The 23340-nt window shown below is 35.3% G+C and overlaps 1 protein-coding gene across 1 annotated transcript in view; it reads right to left on the minus strand.

Annotated features, from left to right (window-relative positions):
* LOC100374918 (lysosomal-trafficking regulator-like) overlaps window positions 1–23340 on the minus strand; it is a 78288-nt gene that overhangs the window by 33687 nt on the left and 21261 nt on the right. Inside the window, exons 6-16 of the mRNA XM_085491867.1 lie at window positions 12276–15499; window positions 11606–11764; window positions 11086–11242; window positions 10231–10509; window positions 5670–5779; window positions 5227–5536; window positions 3665–3815; window positions 3176–3317; window positions 2689–2860; window positions 1842–2032; window positions 1256–1528 (exon numbers count right to left, since the gene is read on the minus strand). Coding sequence (XP_085347993.1) covers window positions 1256–1528; window positions 1842–2032; window positions 2689–2860; window positions 3176–3317; window positions 3665–3815; window positions 5227–5536; window positions 5670–5779; window positions 10231–10509; window positions 11086–11242; window positions 11606–11764; window positions 12276–15499 — 5168 coding nt within the window. The remainder of the gene's footprint in view (window positions 1–1255; window positions 1529–1841; window positions 2033–2688; window positions 2861–3175; window positions 3318–3664; window positions 3816–5226; window positions 5537–5669; window positions 5780–10230; window positions 10510–11085; window positions 11243–11605; window positions 11765–12275; window positions 15500–23340) is intronic.

The raw sequence follows: 23340 nt of genomic DNA on the forward strand, positions 1-23340 counted from the left end.
AATAAAACAATAACAAGGTAAAAATGGTGAATACATGACCACCATCAAAATCTTACACTTAAAGGAACATTCATCATAACTATATTTGAGCAGGAGGTGAGTCCCACTCGATAGGTGCCAAATACAACAATTGAACAAGGTATATCTTGGGGTCATAGCCATGGCCAACCATTGCTGCCATTTTGTGTTGATGATCTGTATGTGCTGCATATATAATGACCAGCCAGAAAACAAAACAACAAGTCATTGTCAATGACACGTCCCCGTTCCGTTCATATTTGAGTGACATATACATTCAAAGCAGATCATGACCGAAATGCACCTGCATATGTACAACACATTGTACTAAATCTGAACAAAATCCATCCATGCATGACTGAGATCTGGTTCCGGAATTGTGAAAATACGTGATTTTAATGCATTTTCGGTCTTAAAATGGCCATCATTCAGCTATTGTTAAGCGGATCATGAAACAAATGCACATATCTATTTGTGACATGATGTACCATGTGTGTGTGAAGTTTGAACTTGATCAATCCAGACACGTCTTGGATACAGATCCAGAACTGAATTCTTTAAGAAAATGGCCGCCAGTCGGTCATTTCGAACTTGATCCGAAAAAAAAATGACGTGCATCAAGGTCCTATTATGTTTAATGTATGTACCAAATTTGAATGAAATCCATCCATGCATAACTGAGATCTGGGTCCGGAATGGTGAAAATGTGCGATTTCAATGCATTTTCGGCCTTAAAGCGGCCGCCATTTGGCTATCGTTAATGAGATCATGAAACAAATGCACATACATATTTGTGACATGATGTACCTTGTGTGTGTGAAGTTTGAACTTGATCAATCCAGACATGTCTTGGATACGGATCCAGAACTGAATTCTTTAAAACAAAATGGCCGCCAGTCGGCCATTTCGAACTTGATCCGGAAAAAAAAATGACGTGCATCAAGGTCCTATTATGTTTAATGTATGTACCAAATTTGAATGAAATCCGTCCATGCAGAACTGAGATCTGGGTCCGGGGACTAATAAAAAAGGCATGCATGCTCAGTTTTAACAACAAAGTCGCTAACAAATAGTAACAATGGTTTACAACAAATGGAGTCAGATAATTTTATTATGCATGGCAAGTTTTGCGCTCATGAAATAGAGATATACTTGTGAGCACTGGAATGCATTTCTACTCTATTAATGATAACATACAAGCTATGGACATGCTTATAGTAACTGAAGTATTTCATACCTTGGCAAAGAGGAATATAAATACAGATATTCCCCCGACTTCATAGACAGCATTCTGCAGACCCCTGTACATGCTTGGTACAAGTTCAACATCTGACCGCACAACAGCCTGCATTGGTATGGCTTGCTGCTGTACAAATATATCACTGCTCGACGGCTTTGGTGAGCTTGGTATGATGTTTGATATACTGATGGATCGATGTAGGTGTGGCGGTAATTGGTACAGACTGAATACCATGCAATTTCGAGGGCTGTAAGTCAACACAATACTTTCCTGCAGAAATGAAAATACATTTGAGTTAGCAAGAAATAAAGGAATTATATTTAGTCAATGTTTACTTGTCTACTTGTAGAATATATGGCTCATCTTAGACATCAGTGAAAAATTAGAATATTTGGAATAATTTTGACGAAACAGAATTCAACATGCTTCAGATCAAACTTTATAGGGTTTTCATAAATGGGGAATGTCATGACAATATTGTGTATTACTATGTTTTGTCGCCACTATGACCTTTTGAGTGAACAGAAAATGGTCTGTTGTTAACTACCGGTGTTACTACATCCTAATGCACATTAGCACTCACTCTTAATGGTTTGATATCAGTTTCTCTATCACCAGTCAGCATATCCTGTGAGAGTCCAGCATCTATCATATCCGGACATATACCCATCTCATAGTTACCAGTCTGTTTACTGGAGTCACATTTACATAATGTACTACAATCGGGACCCAGGGTGTAAAGATGGTAAGCATACTCTTTGTTCAATATAGAATCTGTAACAAGAAGAGATCAATAAATGATTTATCAGTTCATACAATGGTGGTGATTGTAAATAATTAGTAATAGAAAAATGGAACTGCAAAACATTAAACAAGTAGAAGTGATCACAAACGTATTTGTGCAGATAAGAATGCTTTGAAATTAAATAGCGGAAGCCCACAAAAGTATTTTAAAAAATACTGTGAAATACTTTATTTTAGCTGGGATCAATTTTCGCTGAAAAGGCATTTTGGGTGTTTTGTATGGAATTTATTTTCACTGATTTTTGACGAGTTGAATATGAAATATAGGGAAAAAAGTATATTCGCTGGATTTTATTTTTCACGGAATTATCCTTTCAGCGAAAATAAATTCCAAACGAAATAAAGTATTCTACAGTATGTCAACTGTCACTAATTCCTATCTGTCAATTATTTTTCTTACAGACTTGAATTTGCATTACATAATTACATGACTCTGAGAGTGAGAGTCCAAATTCACAACATCAAAGATAGCAGTTAGAACATCAAATATCTGAGCTATACAGGGACTTAAAACCAATGAAAATTGATGTAATCAAATCATTCCTTAAGATGCTAAAAGAGAGTGAGCTTATTTATGTTGTTGTACCAGTGGTTAAATTCCATAACCAGTTATTTAGAAGACTCACCAGAGAAGAGCATGAGACAACTGATTTGCCAGAGTGCAGCAGGAGATATGTCTGTATCCTTGTTACAATGTCCAAGTAAACAGCACACATCATATTCTTGTTTTGAGAATTCTGGAGTTACATAGTCCATCACGATATCTCTCTGGTGGTGACCGTCAACTATTATTATAGTCTAGTAAAATTAAAATTATGTCATTTATACATATATAATGTAACAACACATTAGTCTTATATGCTAGCTTTCAAAATACATACATAAATGAACACTAACTGACAAAGATATCAACAACAAAAAATTGTTGATTTCCGCAGACTGAGTCATGTATTATGATAAGAAATATAAGCAAATTAACATAAAACTGAGATACAATATTTATTTACACTGATTTGTCAAAAGTTATATGTAAATAAAAGGAAAAAAAGTATTTCAACCAGATTTACTTCTTTAAATCAGATTATTTAACAGTACACAATGTCCTATACTTACCATTCCAGATGTGTTTTTAAAGTCTGGACACTCAGAGTAAGTCATCGCTAAATGGTGCCATTTTCCTGGTGTTATCATATTGGACACCACAGCTTCCACCAACACTAATCCATTCATGTTTTCCTTAGATTCATTCACTAGTCTGAAATGAGAATTCCAGTGATTACAAACATTCCATCTGCTGTGTTGCTTTTCACACCCTTGATGACTGATGTAAAAAGTCAAAAATGAATACACTTTTTCTGGACCAACAAGAATACACCTAGAGCTAGATAAACACTGCAGAAATCTAATAATAAACTAGCTTACACTAATCAAATATACTAAATTTTACCACAGAGATCTTATATGCTGTTCATAACCTCTAAATCCTAGTAACTAAAACTCAAATCTTGCCACTCTCTAGTTTTACAAATACAAGTACAATGTATATGTATTTGGTAATTATTCATCGTTGTTCTTTTTTGTATATAATTCTAGTTGAGTTACCTAAACAAAAGATCATTGGTTGGTGGATGATACCACATTTGGTACACCATTTCCCTTGTACCAACTGAACATACATGCTGGCAAGCATGTAAATCAATTCTCTTTTCTGGAGACTTTTTTCGCCTTGTTGCATAATCCATTTGTGGCATGTCTGAGAAAAAAAAAATACCATTATTAATTAAACAAAGATGAAACCACAATAAATGCTTTTCACGATGTTATTAGTAATTCATCTATACGGCATGTGATCAATTATAAAACAATTTCAGCTAAGCTTAAAATAAACAGAGCCCTCTAGTGATCCAAAGCATCAATTTGAAGAGTGCCCTCTATTGTTTCAAAATGTGATCTATAAGCACAGCAGTACAAGTAAAGGGTCTGAACAAATATTGTTTTTACCCCACATATAATTACCTCTCCCAGGAGTGTAATAAGTCAGCAAGAGACAATAGTTTTACTGTCCTTTCCACAATTCTTCAAATGTAAATGTTGATACACCCATTGTATTTGTTATCAGACTTGTAGGTAAAATGTACAGCAAATGCATATTATGCAATGAAGGTAAAATTAAAAACAACAATGACCATAAAATATGTTACAAAGCCAGACTTCCTGTCACCAAAGTAGACAATAGTGAAATACATGCACATTCTTTATCACTAGTCATACATACCAGAACACAGAATAAACCAAACACCAGATTTTAATAAAGGATATATTTATTGACATACAGCCATCCAGATAGAGAGCATACTAGTGACACAATGCAAAACAATGAATTCTACAATAAAACCAAATTCAACATTTACTTCAAATCATGCTGGTCCCCTAAGAAATTGAAGGCCTGAACTAAGAAAAACAAGGAATAGCAACCTAATTTTATGGGTGCAGTGTTCATTCACCAAGATGAACATTTACTCTGGGTCAGATATCATTAATTTGATGAGCTTATTGAATTAGACATTTTATTAGAATAACACACAAATTCAACAGACATAGTTACATTTATAACATAAAACATAATTCGTTGTCTAATATGGCAATAAAATGTGTGGCTTTGCAGCAATGATTGTTGTTATGATTTCAACTTCATAAAGTGTGGGAGCAATTTGCAATACAGTTACCAATAAGTTTGACAACAAATAGGTGTAATATTTACAAATCACATCTTTTGAAGAATTGTGGAAATGACAGTAAAAAATCAGATGCGATACTGTTATTATTCGTGTTGTTATAACAACAAGCCTAATAGGTTGGAATTAATTACTTGTTAATCGATAATGTTTTGCTGCTAACATTTTCATGCAGCATTTTGCCTATTTGCATATGTTTTTCTATTATTTAAAAAAAATAATTTTGGGCTAAAGGAACCTGTTTACTAGTTTCTTTGCTTTCAACAATTAGCCATTTACTGGGAGAACCCGTGTCCTATACAAAAGGAGTTCATAAACATGTACACAACAACTACTGCAAATAAAACATCTAAAACTCAGAAGTTTACTAGAATCTCAACCCCAAACGACTACTATTAGCCATACATTAACAAAGAATATTTCAGTTACCTATTTTATCAGAACTCTCTTCTCGTGGTAAATCATACTTTCTCATCTTTTCTTCTGACATGTTCCCCTCCATTCTGATCCACAATGACAAGCTGAACCCTTTAGTGCTGGGTGGCCATGAAAGACTGTCTCTGACTGGTAGTATCAGGGGTGCCAATGACCAAGGTGACCAATCAGAATCCTGTTTTGAAGGACTACTTTTGTGGGACATTTCAGGTGATGAAGCAATGATGGCAGGAAAACAGAGTATATAAGAAGGCTGTATCATCATGTTACTTGCAATATCTGTCATGGCTGATAAAAGAGAATCCTGTGAACAAAAAAACAGATAGTGATGATACATTTCTAATTTCCAATATGTATATGAATTGCGTACAAATTTTCTGATAAATCATATCTGTTACCATCTACAAAATCTGATATCTGGATCATTTTTCACTTACTATCGGAGCACCAGGACTGTGTAGAAGTGCCAAGAACGTTCTGAGTTCTGTTGATGATATACTGTGTCTGACTAATATTACAAACAACTCTAGTAACAAAGAGTGAATTTCTGTGAAGGAAAATAAACACAGATTATAAATATTAATGCAATGAATATTATTTTAAAAACAAGTACCCGGTACATGCAATAATTGGTAAAATGCTTTCAAGAGGGATGAAATACAAAAGAGATGTTATAAACTCAATTGTGCATGTTTTTAAACTTTTACCAAGCAAATGCCAAGGCAAGTTGCATGGACAGCTTTGATCTTCAACATTCTCAATCTAATTAAAATATATTTTTTTCTTTCTTATTATGTAGCATAATTTGATGCTAATTTTTTTTGTCTGACTGCACAAGTTTAATGAAGAGCTGACCAACTCAAGCTAGAAATCTTGTTCAACTATCACAAAATCAGTATTTAACCAAATGGCACTGAATGTGACGGGTATAGTTATTTGTTCTGTGATTGAAAATTGCAAATTAGCTAATTATATTAATGAGATTAATTCCAAAATATTATCTGACATTTGAGAAAACTAAAACTAAAAGTAATTAATTAGTAGGCAAATTATCTACCGGTATTAATTATTGTGCATCGAAAAACTATGATGAAACATTCAATGACAAAAACAATATGAATATAAGAAGTTTTAATCATGGTCACCTGCAGGAAGATGCGCTTTCATATGTGCACTGAGGACAAGACCACAGCAGGTATCATTGCCAGTGCACAGCAAACATGTTTACTGCAGCTGGAGTTAGGGTTTATTGCCTGCTGTCAGTTATTGTATCAAGATATGTTGACACAAAAAAAAACAAGGTATATATCTTTGTCTGGGTTAAGTTTAGTAATTGCCATTTAGTCAGTTTGTTGTTTGTTTTCAGATAAGCTGTTACATGATACTACTGAACTTTCAACAATAATCATGCAAAACGAAATACCCAGTGTCACAGAAGAACATTTTATAATATTCAACTTTTCATGTTCAATTACATTGTGTCTCTTGCAATTTAAATTCTAACAAAGAATATCACACATTCATGGATCATGTCCTGGTATACTATACAGTTTATTTCCCAATTCCCATGGTAGACAGAATTTGATGTCAATGATTTACTTTTTTTAGTCTATCTAGGTTATATCAACATTACAATGTGGCATTGATGAGCATGGAGCAGTGAATTCAGTGAGTCGTATATGTCGGTGAGCAATGAATTCAGCAGTGATGCATGAATATTGGTTAAAACGATATCCAGCCAATGTACACAAAGACAGGTGGAGGAATCACTAACGCAAACTGACTATCACAATTCCAGTAAACAAACAAACAAACAAGTGGTATCGTGCCTGGTGTCACGTACCGTCGCTCCTCACTTTCATTCATTTGAATGACAAAGTCAACACAAAAAGTTGACTGGACTTTCTTGAGGACCCCACAATATAAACTTTTCGGTAGTCATCCTTTGTAGTCATAGTTGGTATGACGTACATTGCGTAAATGCCTGGAAACCGTACATCGGCACTCCTGATCATGTAAAGACTAGACCATACTGAGAGACAACATATAAAGATAAACCACACACTACCCGGTAACACTTGATGAACAAATTTTAAATGTTTACTATACCGAAGTATTGTAGTACGAGCTAAACACCCAAAGAAATGGGTGGATTACATGTAAAAAGAAACAATTAGGAACAAATTTAAAGTGTCAGTTTCAATAGCAACAAGTTGAGAATAATCCATCAAAATGTCAGTGCTTGTCTTGTACAGTAGCACATGAAAAAAAATCAATGACACCACAGAAACAACTCCCATGCGCCAAGACTATACGAGGCATTATTGAGATGTACAAATAGGGACATTTTAAAATATAACTGCAAGTTATATTTATGGTTATTAGTGAGGTAACATGACCATATATGGACATCGGATACGCAAGTCATAACTCTAGTTTGAAGCCTTCATTATAGCACTAGTTGCAAGCCCCCATCTGCAGCATTGCTTGAGATATTACAGTAATAATGAAGACACATGTCATATGACTATCTGCAATATTTTATTAAATATTAAAAGTATTCATATTAATGAGATTACATGACCATATATTGTCAGCATGCAATAGCTTTCTCAAATATTATAATTTATGTCTATGTATAAGAGTTAAAAGACTTCAATATTTACTGGTTGCATTGTCCTACATGCAACAGTACTTGAGATATAAAAGTTAGGCATTTATCAGTATGAAAGCTGAAAATTGACAAATTAATATTCAAATTATGTACATGTAATTAATAAGCAAAAACTATAACCAAACACTAATCAGGTCTATGCATTGTCCCAGGGGATCTATCTACAAAGTTTCATATAAATTCGACAAGCGTTTTTGAGATAACGATGGAACAGTCATATATACACACATACCTACATACCAGGTATATTTATACATGAAAACACTATTCACAGTGTAATCCTACGCACACAAGAGTGAAAAATGGATGCCTCACTGTCTCATTTTAAGCTTACAACAATACAAGACGTAGATATTTTTTCTCATTCTTGGCCTAATAAAGTAAAACCCCAGTGAAATATTCATCACTACAAAATTTCCAAACATTGAAAAGCTTTATTTTAAAACTTCACTCAGATTTCAGTACATCCAGTAAAATACATTATATTGAAAGTTGTATTACGGTACTCAAGGTATTGCAACCTTTTTATCGACACACAATGTACTAGTATTTCAAACATGTTGCATATGCCACATATCAAACACGACACAGGATGATTGTGACGTTTGAGTAGAGGTTTATACAGACTAAAAAGATAATTCTTTTCCCAATACACCTCAACCTTCACCATATGGGCGAGGCAGATTGGTAGTTGTTACTCCTGAGTTTCTAATTGTCTGTAAACAGAGATTACTGGCAAACTTTTAAGCTTATCAAGTGGGTTTGACAAAGTTTGCACTAAGACTTACGTGCTGTAGGCAAACAGAGTAAAGCCAACACTGCCCATTCATCCAGTAATGTCTGGTATGCTAGTTTTAAAACGTTTGAAAGATTACACGTAATGTAAACCAGCAAAATCATCTGAACGACAAAACAATCTCCTTTAATAGGTTTATACAAAGAGAAGATCAACAAACAGGTACTGAGGATGTCCAATGTTTCACCTTGGGTATGCACACAGAGGAACAACTACACGGTCAATTACACGATCATCACCGTCAACCACATCAATCCAGTGGTACTAAAGAGGTCTATTCACGAGTTGTGAGTACAAGCCAGTTTCCCCTGACAGAGAGTTCAACTACCTACAAAAACAAACTTACATTTCACACAAAGAAACACACAGGAAGAATTTAAAAGGCAGAGTACAGCTACTTTCTATTTTTTCACAGTTCCACATATGATTTTCCACTTCACACCTTCCTTGCCTAATCTTTCTAAGCGGCCTTTCTATTGCATTGAAATGGACCAAAGTATCGTTTCAAGTCTTGGCGATTCTCACCAAGATCTAGCATATAAAGTCGGAAACTTTGAAATATGATCACCTGGGTATGAAAAGAAGACATCTTGAGCTGACGAGAGTGCAAACTGACAAAATAAAATGGTATAAATAGTGTGCACGAGACTTTAAATGTCTGATGAGTCGGTGGAATCACCCTCTTCAGACCAGACACATAGTGGCATGGTACTTTATAGCATCACAGAGATTCCATTCATTCACAGACCTTTTCAGGCATTTTCTCTCAATTTTAAATGACATCAGATATTTTAACTCCTACTTGATGAAAACAAATAGTGTGAGTAACTGTCACCTGTTTCCAATACAAGTAGTGTGAATAGTTTCGGAGGGAAGCACAGTATTGGGTTTTAATTGACTAGCTATGCAGTCCTGTAACTGACGTGAAGGTAAACACAGACTCAATGTTGAGCCTTAGTAACTATTACCTCATTGTCAATATTCTACACACATTCACAATCACACTACTCACTGTCGAGTAACTGCGATACCGTTCACCTTGCCGAGTGAAACAACTATGCATTTCTCATTCTTATTTATTCTGATACCATAAATTGCAGAGAAAAGCAGGCCACATCTAAAATTATATGATATGGTTTTATTCAATATGTGCAAAGCAAATTAATTAATTAATTGCCAATAAAATAAGAGGACCAAATTGAGTATCATGGACAAAATATAACTTGCACATGTAATCAAGGACGTCAGAAATACAAAATATATTAAATGCAAAATTGCATGTGTATGACACTATTTGGACTTTATGCATATACAATGTTATTGCATATATCAATGAAAATTTAAATATGGGTCTAGAGTCTTTCATAATTTTCAAACACTCAGCAAGTTATAAATATAAATGGATGTTTTGATGCTATGCAAAAATGACATTAGAGAACAAATTATATCCATGAAATAAATAATGCTGCATTTATCAAAAAGTATCCCAGTGAAACTATTTAAGCTTTGCCTAAGACAATGGTCTTACCTTGGAACTGTTCTTCACTGGATTTAAGAACTGAGCCAAATGATTTGAGTATTGCTTTTGCCAGCCCATCCAAGTACAAGGCTATACCATGTGACTGTGAAGTTTTGGCAATCATGATCATTTCACGCAGACCATAGGATATAACGTCAGAGTTGCCTTCACTCACAGTAGCTGCTAGTAACTCTAGAACCAGTTTACACACTTGTGGGTGAAGCAGGATGGTTTGAGTGTTGCAATTGTCACTACTGGTATCCTCAGCCAAGTTATTGAGACTCAGACCTGAAAAAAATTAGATTTTGCAAAATTAGATTTAGATTTTGTAAAATTTCTTTTGCTCATCATCATCATCAGAGAAAAAAAAAATGTTGTGACCAAGTAATGTTGACAGTGAGATATATCGAAAATACATCGATTCGACAAGTTTTGACATAATTGTATATATTCACCTAACCTTCATACCAAACTTAAGCCATTATGCAGTAAATAACATCCTGCCTGGCAAACTTTACTTTTCAAATGAAACCCACATCAAACGTGTTGCAGTACTTGCGATCTTTCATATATCGCAAATAAATTCATCTATGCTTTCAACTGACAGATCAAACCTGAAGCACTACTACTCTCCTCTTTTCCTAATCTCATGGAAATGTATATTTTTTGAGATTTGAAGATATATTGTTGAGAACTCTTCTATATTCAATGAAGCAAAATGATCACTTCTAAATAGTAACCTCTTACTTTAAGCACAGTAATTATGTCAGAATATTCAAAGAAATGTCATATTTATTGTCTGACATGGCACCAACTGGAGTGCAAGTCAAACAATTACACCCAACATTCTGATTCATTTGTTACCTTTGTTGTCATCATCCAAATCCCTTTCACTATCAGCATCATATCCCCCATCAGTATTACACACATCACTGGGCTCACTCTGTGAATCACTGCTATCACTGATATTACTATCCATGGTCCAGGGCTCAAAATGAACGGACAACTTATTTGCAGCTGCCTAATAACAAAACAAATATCACAAAAATAAATGTATTTACATAATTTTTTTCATCTGTAAGATGGGTGTCAAGTAAGCCATTGATGAGTGAATGAAAAAATATAAGAATAAACAGATTTTTCAATGTAAATAAGAAGCAGCCATTGGTACTGTCATACAAAATTGAGATTTATGAAAATATTTCTATTTGAGGTAGTTGTACATGAACTTCTCACATTTTATCAAAAGTATGCAAACACTTCGAAGCCAGAGTGATACTCATGAGAATGCTCCTTTTATTTTATACCCTCAGTTTCACAGTCAGTATCATCAATTATATCATTTGGATACATATTTATATAATTTGAAATGATAACACATTACCTGCTGGGTTGTCATAGATCCATGAGCGCCATCTAGTGGTCCAGTTGTCTGTATGGCTATATGCAAAAGTGCGTCACAAAATTCCTGACCCCTTGAGGATTGCATTAAACCTGATTCTAAAAGAGGAGTCTTGAATGCTGCTAACTGGGCTTCAACAGTCTAAAAAAAATAAATGATACAACAAAAGTTATCAAGAGTGGGGATCAAAACTATATCAACAAACTTTTATCAATTCAACACTCAGATATAAAATTATACAAGACAAAAAACAGTAATAAAACATTTTTTTTTCATGCTGGCCACAAATTAGTAACGAGATTTGAAATACATTTAACAAATTTGAAAAACAATTTTGTGAAAGTGTAAGTTAAAAACAAAGTTCAGTATTAGTTGTAAGATGTACATGGCTAAATATGATTACTGGGTATGAGTGGACTGGATTTCTAAACATTCCTGAACTGTTAAACTCAACGTGGACACAGTTACCTCATAAATTAATGATTTATATAAATAATGAACATGATGGGCAAGAAAAAATGACCAGAAATCCCCCTAAACAATTTGTTGGGCCATGTTTTTTTGTAAAATACAGAAAACAATTAATCCAGTTAATGTATACGTAAACAGAAGAACAGAAGAATAAATTGAAAGCATACATGTATTTACTAACCGGTATACGTGTTTGATCCTTGGACGTCGCTGAACATTCTAAACATATCGAAAGAAGACACTCAAGAAGAGAGAATAAATGACTCAGTCTGTCAGCACCAACTTCACTGTTTTTTCTAAGAGTCTTGGTTACTGGTGAAAATTCTGATCTTTCGTCAGTTTTTATATATTCATTCAGAGCAATTACAGTGTCCTTAAGGAGACCCTCAACAGTGTCTGCTCCATGTTGCTCTAGAAAATGGTTCTTAAAAACCAGACTTTGAAGATAGAGGTATTTGCAGCTACGCCAGACATCAGCGGCGACTTCTATTTCTGAATCAGAGAGGCTTGAGATAATGTTCTTCCGGAAGGAATTTGATTTGAGTGTGCGGGTTGACTCGGTTGATGCTGGTTCAAATGAGGGCACACTGCTGTTGTTAGAATCAGTCTTGGATGAGAGAGTTGATAGGTCACCAACTTGGATAGGCTGTGAATGTGCACTTATCTTCCTTTCTAATGAAAGGTTATACTGGCTTTGTAAATTGTGTTCACCGAGTTTCAGTTCTGAAGAAGTGTACATGCCTTGTAAGGATTGTACACTGATCTTTCGTTCTGATGTACTCAAAGTAGAAAGTAAACTACCTTCACTAGAATTCACAAACTCTGTGAGAGTACTGCTAGAAATACTTCCTTCATTGTCTGTCCCATCTTCGGAAGCCAACGAGTCATGATTTCCACCAGTGCCACTCTCCTCTGAAATGACATCAAGAATGATCTCTAGAAATGCATCAACAACGCCAAAACTACCAACACTTATACCGCTACTCATGCTGCTCTTTGGGGGGACCACAAAATGATGATGATCTTCGATCGGTGATGAACTATCACTATAGTTGTCCCCACCACTGACTTCCACATTGTTGATTAGAGATTCTTTTGTACAGAAGCCACTTTTCCTAGCAATATCCTCCAGATGGTCTTCTGCCATAATCAAGACCTCAAAGACACTTAGAACAGCCAAACGTGTGCTATCATGATGCAGAAGATGCAAAAGCTGTGTCAAACCGCCATGAGTTAGAAAGAGTTCTTGAGCTGAGGATGATGTCAGAAGAGGAGGTAAGGCATTAAAGCAATGTTCTAGCACAGTCATAGACATGAGATGCTTACTAGGAGTGTTCCTCAAACTACTGTCCACCATCGTTGTAGCCTTGGCAGCTTCAAAAGTTGGTAAAAAAACTTGAAGAAACAAAACTTTTTTGATAATAGCATTGCCATTGGTGACTAGATGGAGAAGATGCTTCGCGACTGGAACACTGACATTCTCATTCTCTGAGAGAAGTAATTCTTTATATTTGGACAAGACTTTCCACTTAGTATGTTGTTGCTCTTCGTCATGAGTGCTTGCATCACTACCAATGGCACTGTCTAAGTTATCAGGATATGATCCAACTGTAAGCTCTGTTGAGGAATCAATAAATGAACTCCTGTTGATCTGAGGTTCAGAATCACAGCATATATTACATGTGTCATTTCCCATGGTTGGTGTACTCACTCCGCCACCAAGCTGCTCAAGCACTATTTTGTTAACCAGGTTGAGAGATCCACTTCTTACAGTGACAGGTCGCTCATCCAGACCATTCAGTAGAGAGGAGACAATTGTATGGGGCGGCATACAGCAGCACACACCGGTTGTCTCTAAATTAGCCAGAATTACCGCCTGTGTGTGTTTACAACTACTTTTCTCAAAAACCTTCAACAGAACTTCTGCCGACGTAGCAACACAGCATTTTGCAGCACTTGCGGCGGTCAGAAAACTTGGAGTGTCAAAACTCCCCAAACTATCTGACAAAGAATGGTTGGTTTCTTCATACGCCGAGCATGACAGTCCGCACACATTATGATGATGATGCACATAACGACTGAATTCACATTTTCGATGTTTACGTTTTAAACAAGTCATTATGTGGATGTATTCAACCTTTGCCTTCTTGACTGCACTAATCACTTTGGTCAGGTTGGAAATCAGGGAGGAGATAGAATCTTTAATCTGGTAGTATTCCTTGTCAGAGTTTTTTGTCTTTGAGAGAATGTTTTCCAATTCTTCAATTGCAGTTGTATATAGTGTGTAACCTTGACTTGATGAAAATTCATGCAACAAATTCAGTGTCTGTGCCATGAAAGTCAGATTAAGAGGCAAATTTTGCATGACTGAACTGATCAACTGCAGAACACCCTGTAATACTTCACAAACAAAATAAAGTCTCCTGTCTATGCTGTGAGAGTCACTCTTGTCTTTTTTCTTTAGCAAGTCAAACTCTGTGAGTTCCAAAACATTGTCCATGCCTCCATTCTTTTTATTCGCTGTTAACGCAAGAATATCTTCCTGTGAAGATTTGTTACTTATTGCAGAACTGATTTTAGTATTGATGTCAGTGGCAAGATCAAGAATAGAGGTCAGAGTTCCATTCATCGATAATTCAGAGCAGCCATTTTGATGAAGGCACGTTATTGCACTGAGTTTTAGAACAAGGCGTAAAACGACTCGTTGAAGTACTGTGATTGTATCATCATCCCATCCATCAGCGAATTCAACTTCAAGATCACTTGGACTTGTATCCATTAGGGACTCTACATTATACCCTGGAAATTTGTTTAAGACAGTTGAAAGGCGAGCTAACTGAGGAATCAGACTCACAGCAACCGAGTTCCTCTGTACATTATGCAGGATCTCAGTACTGCTAAGTTTCTCTAACAAAGACAGTAACAAGAGGCATAAATCCACTGGGTTAGTGTCATTGGTGTCAACCTTATCGCCATTGGTTATTACAGGTTTTGTCGGCACAGTTCGGGAATATATAGAACTCTCCTGGCTAGATGCGAGGTTCTTCATACCGGCATAGCAAGCATTGTTTCCCAGACTCTCCGCCTGCTTTCCAGGGTTCAACTGAGTCAGCAATGGGAAACTCTGCGACTTTCTCTGCTGTAAGCTGGTTGCCATATTTTCATCAGAATCTGAACTGCGATTGACTTTTAATGGTGCTCTGTACCTGGTTCTCGTTTTGGAAGGTGAAGCTTTTCTTTTTGTTGATTTAACTTGTACTTTACTGGCTCTCAAATGATGTTTATCAGACTGCAATATCAGACCATCTGAAGTAGTGTGTTTTCGACTATAGGGGGGTTGAAAGCACTGGTTGGTTCTCAGCGGGATAAAACAACTACTGATATCCGAGAGGCGAAAATCATGATCTGAAAAAAAAACAAAAAACAAAAAAAAACTGTAAGCTTAATTTTTTTTATTTTCATACTTCATGTATACAAAATACAATATATAGCACAAAATATGATTTGAATATTATTACCTGTCAAAATGTTGATCCAACATGCTTTTATGTATTTTCTATATATATATTTTTGATTTTGAATAGACAGGCTGTGATCAACAATTTTTATTAAGTGTGAAAACAATTTATGCAATTATATTTAGTGAAAGGTGGTGAAAGTAGACGACAACTTTTTGAAGGGGATGATATGTACAATGATATATGATTTAATCCTAAATATTATGAAGATTGAAAATAATTGCAAAATGTGTATAATTAGTGCTAATTATTAAAGAGGATTCAACAAAAAGTGAAAATCAGTGAAATTACTTTCAGTCAAACATTAAATTGGATATTTGTAAAAGGAATGTACATTCAAGCACAGAAGAAAAATTTACATCAATATCTGAAAATAATTATTATACATGTACTCTCTTGTACATAGTTTGAAAAACATGAAAGTTATTCTGTTTATATATATATATATATATACAGTGGAATACTTTATTTTCGCTGGAATTAATTTTTGCTGAAAAGGCTTTTTGGGCGTTCTTTATGGAATTTATTTTCACTGATTTTTGATGAGTTGAATGTGAAATATAGGAAAAAAGTATATTCGCTGGATTTTATTTTCACGAAATCATCCTTTCAGTGAAAATAGCGAAAATAAATTCCAAGCGAAAATAAAGTATTCTACAGAATATATATAGATTAAAATACAGAATGTAAAAAAATTCTGTTGCTTTGAAATGTATGCAAAATCTGAACCTAGCACAGAGAATCATAACTGAGAAAACTTTCCACTCCAGTAGGTTGGCATATGGTCTATTGTGCATGACTTTTTCACTGAGCATACATGCATACACACTCTTACCATAGGTACATTTGTAAGCATGGACCCACCCACGAGACGATGAAAGTCTGAATTTAAAATTCAAAAGACCACCTTAAGAAAACACAGACTACATACAATGCCCGTGTTTCATTCTTATTACAACACTTTTTGAGTTTCTTGAGACTTGCAAAGTCTTATTGATTTCTTACAATGCGTATCAATGTCAACCAAAGACTATTTAAACAGATTTGAAATTTATTTTCATTTTCTACACTTATGATTACGATTATAACTGTATTTTACATCAAACTGGAGCTTTAATGCATGATTATAATAATGACTGGTCTATTTCTTATTTATTCACGGGAATCAAAAGTGATGTACACAAGAAGAGCATATCTCTCGTGGTCTACAGCGATGTGATGTTGATACACATTATACACTAGTAATAGCTGATTGTTACACATACATTGAGTCAAGTGGTTATGATGTCAGCATCACACTATTACCAAATATTGTACCTACTGGTACGTTGTAATATTGGTAAATTCATGAAAATTAGACATTTTCTGAAGTTCACACTGGAAAAATCTTAAAAGCAGTCAGGTGCTAAATATGTCTTTTTTGAAATTGAAATTCTGCTGCAATTTGTTTTGGAACTAGACATTGAACAGCTCATTGGCTACAGGATTTGATCAACATTTTTGAAAAGAAAGTAGGTTTGATTTTATGAAAGCTAACTTCGGCATTCAAAGGATTGAAGTGAACAAGTCTTTGAAAATGCAACAGACCCAGTCGATATTTTATCAAAGTGATCTCTTATGAACTAAACACCAGACATCCCAACAGGGTTGATTATGCAGTTGCAGAAGAAACAAATGACCCAATGAGTTCAATGGATATACCAAAAGACAAAGATCCGGTTTGGTAATGTCAGATATTCATGAATTTCTAGCACTAAAATGGCTGCTATTTGGTCATGTTTAATTGGATCATTAAACAAATTATAATGCATGTGCAAATGTATGATATGATGCGTTACATCATAGACCCTCTAAAAAGAGGGTCTATGGTTACATGTATACTATGTGTGTAAAGTTTAAATGTAATCAATCACACCAGACATGTCTGAGATGAATTCACATATGGAGGTCCCAGCTAGCAAACTAGTGAGTAGGATATAAAAAAGTAGCAGTTTTTAATAACAAGGGCTGTATGAATAAATTTATCTGTGTTTGGTGTATGTCTAACACAAGATAGTGTACAAAGATGTTCTACCAAGATTTGTACTGCAAAGAACAAACAATAATCAGTAACTAAGTAATTAGCAAATAATAAGTCACTTTGTTTGACGTAAAATGTTCAGCAACACCCACATGTACGTACCCAAGTATCAATGCACATCAAATGAGTACTTGGCAAACAGCACAAACCAACAAACTGATGAACACAAACTATTTTGATATTGTAAGTCATTATATTACTTGTACACTGAGCTGATAGAAATTTGCTCACCCATGTAAAGTGCCTGTACAATATACAACCCTAACATTTAATTAGTAGATTCTGGCTGTATGGAGTTTGTATGGATACTGCAGTTGGTAATGTCTTGCATAACCTGCACCAGACTGTCGCCTTAAGACATCAATACCTGAACCAGTCTGGCGCCTTGAGACATTCTAACGACCCGTACAGAAATCTTTGCCACATACCTAGACTCATTAATAACTGTACTGTATGCAGTAGCATGGATAGTATGCCAAAGGTATGATAATCCATGGATAATCTAACTGTACATAACGATAAAAATAGAATTTCAAATCTTGAAATTAGATTCATGACGGTCCGACTGGTCAGTCAACTTACAATATTGCGAAAGCTGACACTGACGTTTTCAGGCACTATTGTCTTTGTTGCACAATTGTGAATCTCAACTCGACAAGAACCTACAATTCACTGCGGTGATTGATCAGTTTTTGTGTATATTTAATTATCAATTGCTAGTAAACATGGTAAGAATTACAACACTATGCTCAATGACACTTGTTTCTGATGGTGGCGAATTAATTCAGTTGGTAGGAAACCTGTGCGATATTTCATAGAGGCAAACAATTGGCACACACACAAAAGTAATCTGAGATTCGACCACCCGGAGGGGCAGGCGATCCTTACCATATCTAGTTTACAAGAGGCAACAAGGACGGAACTGTAAAGCCATCACAAACAAGCCAGAAGAAATTACAAATAACAAAGTTTTGTTTTCCCTTGCTTATTACATCAATACTTCAACAACCAGCAACAAATAAAGTACTTATACGCCAGCAATAGCTTAATATTTCTTGATATGTTTTGTTTTCAAAATTGATCAGGCAAACATTCCAGCATAACAGTAAAAATGACAACGTACAAGAAAACATATTTTAGATGTGACAACAGTGATTAATTTGACACTTGACGGAAATAGGAATAAAAACTGTAACATGCAACAAAAAATCAGTTGGAATCAGTACATATACTGCTGCCATGCCAACAATGGCTTGATCATTTTTATTTACCTTAAACCTGTTTTGTTTTCACATTAGGCAAACACTATGACATACAGCCTGAAATGATGATGGCGTACATGAAAATATATTTTTTGATTAATTTGACATCTGACTGAAAGTATATACAGAGCAAATACAGAAGTTCCCTACATCTAGGGCTTAATTCCCTGCCCAACTTTATAGAAATTGGGATTCAAACAGAAAGTTAATGATTTGAATTTTACCAGCCATTTTACTCTGTCTGTGTTTCTCTCCATCCATAAGTCAATGAGTACCTGGTCAAGTAGTGATTTCTGTACGTGTTTGTTTAGCTCTGATGCACCTTGAGCAGCTCAGTTTCTATGCTCCCAAGGTTGTCAAGGGCAATTTACACTGTGATTTATACAGCCCAGTGACTGGGAAGGATGTGGTAAAGCACCTACATGTATGAACAGTTTGCTGGATTTACTGCACTATGTAAATACCAATGGATTATTATTAATTAATTTATGAAATAAGAATCCGGGCTTGGTCAATGTGTTTCCAGCAAATAAAGTTTAATACGATGTCATAATTATGACAATCACGCCATGGATCAAGCTAACTCGAATCCACTCTGAATTTATCTGTATGTGTGTCGATCTCGATTATTTTTGTTATCCAATTAAACACCGCTTTTAACGCACTTGCCCTCGCCGTGACCCAACGCGTTCACCTATTTCAACAAAATGTCAATTTATTTCCACACGGCTGTCATTTATTTAGTAAGTAATTATTTTATACTGATCACTATAGTCTAATGTTTAGAATGTCAAAATATGTTCTCTTTTATTTTAATTTTGAAAGTTTTACTCAGACGATCGATGAAATAAAACAGTGTAGTGACGTGCCTAGTAACCTGCTAAATAATTCTGACGTCAAATTTTATTTTGTCCAGCAACAGTGTACAAACGTGCGCCGGTGTCGGTGACGATCACGGTGACCAGCTACACCAGAACGGACATATTTCCCATCTAACTCAACCCCATGCAACAAAAATTGATACTATGTGTTCATTATGGTCCATTCTTCCTCGATGAACAAGTACATAAGTGAATATATAGACAAAGACGAGAAAACTACACAAGAAATTTGCCTTATTTACACGTATCGGCAATGCAAGCTGCCATGCGATTTCCCCATCTGACGTCACAAGGGGAATTTCTGTATGCAAATGAGAAGTTAATGAGGAGCCTCGTTTTAAAATACACAAAAATAAAGTTGCCGTAGACTGAGTTTAAAACACATTTTATCACTTAAAAAAAATAATTCATGCTTAGAAACATAAAAATTAATAATATTTAAGTATCAATTGATAATTTTAGGCGTGAAAATAGCAGCCATTTCACAGGCACTTTAAACAGGTTTCACTTATCAGTCCCATTGATATCCAGTTTAAACAGGTTTCACTTATCAGTCCCATTGATATTCAGTTTAAACAGGTTTCACTTATCAGTCCCATTGATATTCAGTTTAAACAGGTTTCACTGCATTTATACTGTACTAGTTTAAATTCCCATGAATGTTACTAAGTAATTTTTCCTCGCCCAATTCCTGCCTCTGTACAAGTATGTAGTAAATGTACATTTGTACATAGCCAATAAGAATGATGCGTGACTATACTCCCACATATCCACTGACCCGAAATGAGATCAGTCACAGTTAGGGTGCTAAACACTTCCACGTCTTAACATATTCGAAGGTGACAAGCTATATGCATTATTCAGTGTCTCACGGCATCTACATTTACTGTCACAGTAAAAGTTGTTGGAGGTCCATTAGTAGGGGACCCATGTTTGAGTGCTTGAGAATAACCAAAACAGTGTATTCTTTTCATTCTTTTTTTTTTCTACTTGACTTGTCGTGTTAACATTCATGTGTGAGTTGTGCGAAACCTAGCAGTTCATGACATTCAAACAAGATGGTAAATGAATTGGAACACAACACAGAAAAGCTGAGAGACATGTGAGTTTAAACTTTCTCCCTCTTGTACAGTGATTGCCTACCTTTACAATAGATGAGCTGTTTGGCAAATCAAAGTACGGTATGTGAGCAATAGTGTCAAATTTGTATCTGCAGGTAGTGGGGGTGTAAATGTCCTGTCATCTTTAAAGTGCCTGTGCAATGCCCACCCTCACGTTTCTCATTTTAGATCTGTGTCCCACTGAAATGGGCAGTTATTGATTTTTTTGCTGAAAATAATTACTCGTATCCAAGTAAATTTGGGATATTTCTCGTGGTGTAGCCACGCCCACCTATCGTGAAACGGTCGACTGTTTCCGGATTTCCGACTCTCGCCGAAAGTGCGCCACCAAATGACAAAATGTGAGAGGAAGTCATACCCCTGAGTCGTAATAAGATTGGTCGTTCAGTATACTTTTAAACGATATACATTTGTTGGTCGGCGTTTTTTCTTTTTTTTTTTGTCTATTTTTTTTTTTTTTTTGAGAGAGAGTTTTTTGAAGGTTGTGTTGTGGGCAGTTGCAGTGAAACGTATAGTCATAGTGTCTGTATTTACACGTTTTTAATCGATCCGAAGGTGCGACATCACTTAACCTTAGATTCTTTTTTGGGGGGAAAAACTGTTTTCGTCCATGAAAAAAAACGACTAGGTTTAAAGAGAAACGCCGACAACGTAAACCTGGCGCAACACTTTTGAAAGAAATAGATTCCGGACCAGCCCATGATCACCGAGCGGATTTCAGAAGAGAGAAGGACGCCCGGCAAGTGTTTCAAATCAGTTGACTTTTTTGCGATCCTGATTATTGTTTTATAGAGGCCATTTAGGCCCTTGTTAAGTAAAAGGTAGCAATAATTTTGACAGTAACACGAAAACGAAGCGTCCGACAAACAGGAAATTACACAGCCCTTACACACTGCCAACCTTTTTTCATTTTCGAAGGCTAAAAGTTTCTGAATTGTTTGGTGATTGGTGTTGAATGTCGAATTCACACCTCTGTCCTTTTTTACCTCCATGCTTGCAGCTTGATCTGCGTAATAATTTATGAAATAAGAATCCGGGCTCTTGGTCAATGTGTTTCCACCAAATAAAGTTTTAATACGATGTTATAATTATGACAATCACGCCATGGATCACGCTAACTCGAATCCACTCTGAATTTATCTGTATGTGTGTCGATCTCGATTATTTTTGTTATCCAATTAAACGCCGCTTTTAACGCACTTGCCCTCACCGTGACCCGACGCGTTCACCTATTTCAACAAAATGTCAATTTATTTCCACGCGGCTGTCATTTATTTAGTAACTGTGATTTGTCGTTTTTTTTAATTATTTTATAGTGATCACTGTTTAGAATGTTTAGAATGTTAAAATATGTTCTCTTTTATTTTAATTTTGAAAGTTTTACTCAGACGACCGATGAAATAAAACAGTGTAGTGACGTGCCTAGTAACCTGCTAAATAACGAGATAATTCCGACGTCAAATTCTATTTTGTCCAGCAACCGTGTACAAACGTGCGCCGGTGTCGGTGACGATCACGGTGACCAGCTACACCAGAACGGACATATTTCGCATCTAACTCAACCCCATGCAACAAAAATTGATACTATGTGTTCATTATGGTCCATTCTTCCTCGACGAACAAATACATAAGTGACAATTTAGTCAAAGACGAGAAAACTGCACAAGAAATTTGCCTTATTTACACGTATCGGCAATGCAAGCTGCCATGCGACTTCCCCTTCTGACGTCACAAGGGGAATTTATGTATGTAAATGAGAAGCTAATGAGGAGCCTCGTTTTAAAATACACAAAAATAAAGTTGATGTAGATTGAGTTTAAAACACATTTTTTCATTAAAAAAAATAATTCATGCTTAGAAACATAAAAATTAATAATATTTCTGTATCAATTGATAATTTTAGGCGTGAAAATAGCAGCCATTTCACAGGCACTTTAATTAATATGCTCTAGTTTTTGTTGACCAGGTTGTAAGTTAAAATTTATTTATAGGGAAAATAAACCTAGTTTGTGCCATCTTACATTCATTCCATTCAAAACATGATCTTACAAATGACTGGTAAAAAAAGTCAACACCTCAAAAACCTGTCACCAACTTGATACTAGTACAAAACTTTACTTCTGAAAAAAAAAGTCGCTCATTTATGACAAAAAATACAGAAAAAACAAACAAAATATATTCTATGTCTTGATAATAAAAACCAGTCAATTAACAGATGAATGAAATTCCTTCATGAAAGAAGGTGGTAAAACACAGCTGTACTCGCAGTATTTATTGACACCCTTTGTGACACTTGACACTATTCAGCATACAACCTGAAAAAATTACTGGATGTTCACAATATTTTTGTTTCTAAACAATATTTCTCCAATCTGTCTCAATTT

Source organism: Saccoglossus kowalevskii, chromosome 2, assembly GCF_978046115.1.
Source record: "Saccoglossus kowalevskii chromosome 2, keSacKowa6.1, whole genome shotgun sequence".
Taxonomy (NCBI): Eukaryota; Metazoa; Hemichordata; class Enteropneusta; family Harrimaniidae; genus Saccoglossus; species Saccoglossus kowalevskii.